This window comes from Dendroctonus ponderosae, unplaced genomic scaffold, assembly GCF_020466585.1.
Source record: "Dendroctonus ponderosae isolate FM_Combo_2020 unplaced genomic scaffold, Dpon_F_20191213v2 Dpon_F_20191213_1, whole genome shotgun sequence".
Classification (NCBI taxonomy): Eukaryota; Metazoa; Arthropoda; class Insecta; order Coleoptera; family Curculionidae; genus Dendroctonus; species Dendroctonus ponderosae.
In genome coordinates this window covers 37,676,957-37,682,959 of record NW_026017110.1, presented here as the reverse complement: position 1 = coordinate 37,682,959, position 6,003 = coordinate 37,676,957, and the positions used below count along the sequence as shown (strand labels likewise).

General features: G+C 32.4%; 1 protein-coding gene across 2 annotated transcripts in view; it reads left to right on the top strand.

Moving 5' to 3' along the window:
* Positions 1–1,019: 1,019 nt before the first annotated feature.
* Positions 1,020–6,003, top strand: part of LOC109533468 (WD repeat domain phosphoinositide-interacting protein 4) — a 10,576-nt gene continuing 5,592 nt past the window's right edge. Inside the window, exons 1-6 of one of the 2 annotated variants that reach the window (XM_048670140.1) lie at positions 1,020–1,244; positions 1,363–1,437; positions 2,770–2,905; positions 4,322–4,514; positions 5,099–5,279; positions 5,348–5,556. In XM_048670140.1, the coding sequence (XP_048526097.1) occupies positions 1,242–1,244; positions 1,363–1,437; positions 2,770–2,905; positions 4,322–4,514; positions 5,099–5,279; positions 5,348–5,556 (797 nt within the window). In that variant the 5' untranslated portion in view covers positions 1,020–1,241. The remainder of the gene's footprint in view (positions 1,245–1,362; positions 1,438–2,769; positions 2,906–4,321; positions 4,515–5,098; positions 5,280–5,347; positions 5,557–6,003) is intronic. The other variant, XM_048670141.1, reaches the window with a different exon arrangement.

Below are 6,003 nucleotides of genomic sequence, written 5' to 3'. Positions count from 1 at the left end.
AGTTGGTAACTACCACACGTTTATGATACACCCCGTATATTGGAAAGTAATTTTAAAATGTGGACCTTTTAAACATGAAAAACTTTCGTAGGACGTATTTTCTTGTAAAGTTCATATTTACTGAGATATCGCACTTTGACGCACTAATGAGCAACCCTGTATATGTATTATCACATTATAAACAATTCACTCTATATACAGTATTTGGTATGTCCCTTTTGTCAGTTTTTGGCTTTAGTTTTGGGAAACATTCAGTTGATAAGTTGTTTTTTGTTTTTTCCGCAATTATAATGTTGTGTGGCTTTAGTACTTTTGAAATTTTTCTATTGATTTCTGGAATATATGGTAGTGATATATATGTATTGTTTCTTTGTTCCTCTAAAATGAAACACCCGGTACACTAGTGAAAAATTAAAACTATTTCTGCTTATCTCAATACATGCGTACCACTGGCAAATGTAGAAAATAATTCAGACAAACTCAAGCTTTTCAAGAAGGCAAAGACCTAAAGGGACGTTAATTTTTACCAATCATGAGGTAATATTTTCCGATGTTTTGCTTTTCCAGAAGGAAAAAAAAATTTTCCCTCAAAAACTGATGAATGTTTTAACACTTTGTAAATTATAAATTTTATACAACATGTATTAATTGTAAATTGGTGTTTGTAGTTTGTGTAAAATTTTAAATCTGATGATGGCGTTGTTGTCTCGCCGAAACGTAATGAAATAAACGATATTTCAAAAAATTTTACTTCACACTTTGACTGAAACCCAGGAAGGATAGGAATATCATAACAAGTACACGCAGTCAGGAAAATAAATCAGAACTTTAATTAAATTCAACTATCTATATAATAATTCAACATATATTAAATTCAAACTATTCTTTTTCTCTCACCTCAGCAATGCAGCTGTCAGTCGCCACTGCGTATGCGTATACGGTTTCAACCTGCGCATAATTCGTTGATATCAAGATATCCATCTATTTGGCAACTACGGAACATATGAACAAGCATGAGCCATATGACCACTGTCAATAGTCAGCAGCATAGATAAAGACAAGTTGTCCTTGACCTATTCCACATGGCCACAATCATAACAAAACATTGTAAACATTTGGAAAGACAAAAGTACTAATTTTTAATGCTAAATAAAAGTTGAACAAAGTGTTTATGTTCAGATTTTTATGTTGGTGAAATATGGGTGACCGAAAAATTTATAGTATCAGATTCAATCAAGATCATGGTAAGCTGATATTAGTATTAATAGTTATTGTCGATATTGCGTATTGCACTAGAACAATAATACTGTTGTCTAGTATTTCATCTTCAAGCATTTCTGAACATGTCACCTCACATTTTAGGCTGTTTTACCGCCAGTATGGAGAACGGTGTGCGTATATACAATGTGGAACCCTTGGTGGAAAAATCACACTACGGTAGGTAACAAGTTAATTAACTCAAAATACATATAATAAACATAGTGATCCTTTAGCGGGTGTTGGGAACCTCGATATAGTTATGAATTTGTACGTATTTTGTTGTGAAAAATCAGGTTCACAAAAAACACTGCAATCTATCAAATTCAGGCTTGGAACACCATGTTTTGACAGATGAAAATGATATTGCCTATTGGTGCTTACCGTTAATTCAAGTTTTATGAGGTAACAAATCATGATTCAACACCCTAAATATTTGGAGAGAAACATTACAATTATTTCTAATATTAACAGAGAAAACTTTGAGTTAACATTTCATTTCCATAAACATTTAAAGTATCGGCTTTAGTGGGATATTTGAAATTGGATATTAAAATGAACATGAGTTCATAAACTCATCCCAATTAGTCCTAGTCCCAAATTAGGCCGATTTTAATTCAAAAATATAAACTTCACAATACTTACGTGTTGTGCAATTTTTGCACAAACCGTTAAATATTTATTATAAATTTAGTTGTTTCTGTTTGAAAATTTTATAATCACTTGGAAAAGAGACTGAAAAGAGCTGTTAAACGATTCTTGCCATCCTCGGTCATTGAATTTCTTAGAAACGCGTTGACTTGTTTTAGAGAGTTGAGAAACAACGTTCGGCCTCTGTTGTCATACACTTAAGTGAGTTCTTACCACAATTTCTAATTATTTTCAACTTATTTCAACGCATCTATTAAATTGTTTGCTATTATAATAAAGTATTTTTGCGGTAGAATTTTATTGATTAATCTGAAAGTTTGTTTTTAAAAATAATTTATTTCTAAATTAATACAGACAATACAGTTTTTACTTGTAATCGAACCGTAACTATGACATTACTCTTAGACCGTATATCTTAAGACTGACTAGGATTGACTAGACTATCTGAGACTGAATGACTTCTGACCAGACTAAATGCTCGTTTCTGCTGTGGCTTCTTTTATAGTTAAATCATGCTGATCATAGCAGAAACGATACTACGTCTTATTTTTAAAGAATAGTCGGCATAGTGGCCATATAATTGTAGGCAACAACGCGTCAGTATCAACATAGACAAATAAATATTTTAATATCAAATTTAGAAACTATTAAGTTCCCACTATTCATTTTGCATACAATGGATAAGGGGAGGTTGTTCTGAGTCCTCTCTGTAGATGTTAACAACGTAAACTTGAGATTGAATTGACCGAATAAATTTTTATTATTCCTATCGCAAGTTTCCTCACTTTGGAATATGAAATTTACTGATTTGATACCTAAACAGGATTTTATGGGACTTACTTCTTTTTCTTTCTTTTACAGTTCAATACGGATATTATAAATGCCTGCATGGCATTCATAATATTACTTCGTTACGCTACAACGACTTTCAATTCAGATTACCGCACCATTTATAACATTTTTTGGATATATTTTGTAAATAATATGCTAAAGCCAGGTAATATGTTCTTCTACATTGAAACATTGTTATTGCTACAATTCTTTGCTCAATTTATTGGCGAATTGCTGAGTGAACTAACGTCGCTGAAATTATTTGAATTGAACCAAAAATATAACATTTATTATTTTCTGCTAGTATACATTTGGAAATACTATGCATACTCATGTGTAATTAGTGAACTTATCGACAAACGTAAATTCTTAATACAGGGTGTCCTGTAAGCACATGTTCAAAAGGGTACTGCGGTATTATTTGGATCAAAATAAGACGATCTCACCTAATTTTTATTAACAAAAAATGTCTGGCTCTCTGCTATTAATGATTAAAGTTCTTCAAAAAATTGATCTTTTTTGAAATATCGGGAGAATGGTACCATGTATTTTGGTGAAATTCGCTTTGAATTTGTTCACACGTAAGGCTCATATTTTGATAAAACAATCGAGTTCGACCGTTTTGGGCAAGTGCTGAATTCTTGAGTGTTGCGCTACAAAAACTACCAGAATTTTTTTTTTGGCGGATGGAATCAACTCATTTTTGTTTGTTTGATGCACTAATTATTTATTCACAATTTTGTGATGTTTTGTAAAATCTTGTAACATTCATAGCTTTTGCGCAAAAAAACATGTCCGTTTTCTTGCCACTTAACAATGTTAGACATTAACTGCAAATATGCGCCGCGTAAACGTGTACGCTTTCACGCAAGTTGTCTTTGCAAAACCCTAATACTTTGACCATGTCGGTCACTTCTTCATTAGACAAGGTCATTCGAAACGAATTTGTGAGATTGATGGACAATTAATTTATGCCTCGTATCACGATATTTGCAGTTAATGCCTAACATTGTTAAGTGGCAAGAAAATAGAAATATTTTTTTCGCAAAAACTATGAATGCTACAAAATTGTACAAAGAGCACAAATTTGTGAATAAATGATTAGTGTATCAACCGGAAAAAAAATGAGCTGATTTCATCCACTAAATAAAAAGTTCTGGTAATTTCTGTACCACGACGCTCAAAAATTCACCAATTGTCCAAAACGGATAAACTCAAACTTGTTTCATCAAAATATGAGTCTTACATAAGAACAAATTCACAGCGAAAAAGGAAACGAATATTTCAAAAAAGATAATTTTTTTGAAGAACTTTGACTACCAATGGCAAGGGAGCCAGACAATTTTTCTTAAGAAAAGTTAGGTCAGATGGTCTTCTTTTGATGCAAAGAATATCGCAGTATCCTTTTGATCATGTGCTTACGGGACACTCTGTATATATTTTCCATAAATCAGCTTGATTATATCGAAATTTTAAAACGTTAACAAAATAATCAATATTTCTAGGTATAGAATCAAGCGAACTACAAAAGTACTTCGATCTGTATGCGATACATATTTAAAAAATGCAACGTAACTTTCAGATGTAGAAGCTGTAGGTAGTGTTGCATCATGTGAAATGTTGTTCAGAACAAATATATGGGCAATTATTCCGGGGGGGATGCGTCCGAAAGTTCCCGAAAATATTCTGCAATTCTATGATGAATCACAGAAAAAAGCCATAATGGAAATTAAATTTGCAGCCGCTGTTAAATCTGTGCGCTTCAGAAGAGATAAGTAAGTATTTTCATGAATTATAGAGAATTAAAATGCTAAAATATATAATACTAATCAACATTCATTTGAATAATTTGCTTTTTGATTTAACATTAATTTGCAAAAGGTGAGGATAGTAATTTGAAGAAAGCTTTCTAATATTTTGCTTGAATTAGGCATGCTTTCTCAAAAATGATAAACGTTCAGCAATTTTCATATTTTAGTTCTCAAGATTCCAATAGAAAAAAAAACACCTTATTTCGCTAGTTAAACAAATCATTTGAAAACGTCTAAAATATAATTTGTAATTGGTAAAGAAAAGTGCATATTTTGTGTAATAACAATTATTTAACCGGTGAAATGAGCAATGCGAAATTCATCTCTTGGAATTAGCTGACGAAGAACGCACAGTGAGAAAAGAATGATACAATTTTATTCAGTGTTTTTACATACCGAAAGTTTTTTTTGTTAAAGAAAAAGTGCCGTTTCAGAAGCTTCTGATCATTATCAGCATCTGAATTATTTTCAGATCGTCGGACTAATGGAAATAAACAATATAAACAATAAGGAACAATCAATAAATTACATCACCTTGCTTTTTTTAGACTTGTGGTTGTTTTGCCAAATAGAATCCACCTATTTTCGTTTTTGCAACCCACTAGAGAGTTATTTTCGGTTGAAACCAGAGCAAACCCAAAAGGATTATGTGAAATTACCCCCCTGCAGAATTCACATAGACAAATCTTGGTATTTCCAGGCCACAAATTGGGAAGCGTTCAAATTATGGTATGAAAACAGCAGGTCAAGATACTCATGTCGCTAAACATGAGCTAATATATTCATTTTTTTTTAAGGAATTAAGCAGTACTTTTCAAAGTTATTCCAGCGCCCCGGTTTACCTGCAAGCACATAAAAACGAATTGGCTTGCATTGCAATAAACCAACAAGGCAAGCGAATAGCAACTGCTTCTGAACAAGGCACTTTAATTCGAGTGTGGGATACCAGCACAAGAAACCAGTTGGTGGAATTGAGAAGGGGAACAGATCCTGCTTCTATTCATTGGTAAATACATTATATTTAAGTATGCTTTAATCGTTAGTTTTATACAGAGTTGCTCATTAGTGCGTCAAAGTGCGATATCTCAGTAAATATGAAGTTTACAAGAAAATTCGTCCAAAGAAAGTTTTTCACGTTTAAAAGGTCCACATTCTAAAATTACTTTCCAATATACAGGGTGCATCATAAACGTGTGGTAGTTACCAACTCTGGTTTTTTTAAATGAAACCCCCCCTTTTTTTGTTATTTTCAGATTGGCCGTTCAATTTTAATTTATGTTTGTTTCAACCGTTTTACCTGAAAAATTTACGATTTCCGAGTTATTCGTAAAAATGTGAAAGTTTTGACAGCTACTGGGTTCCACAGAAATCGATGCTGTACACTACCCGCTGCGAATTTTGGAAAACAGTTTTCAGCGATTCTAACAGAACATCATGATCTACGTGCAGATAT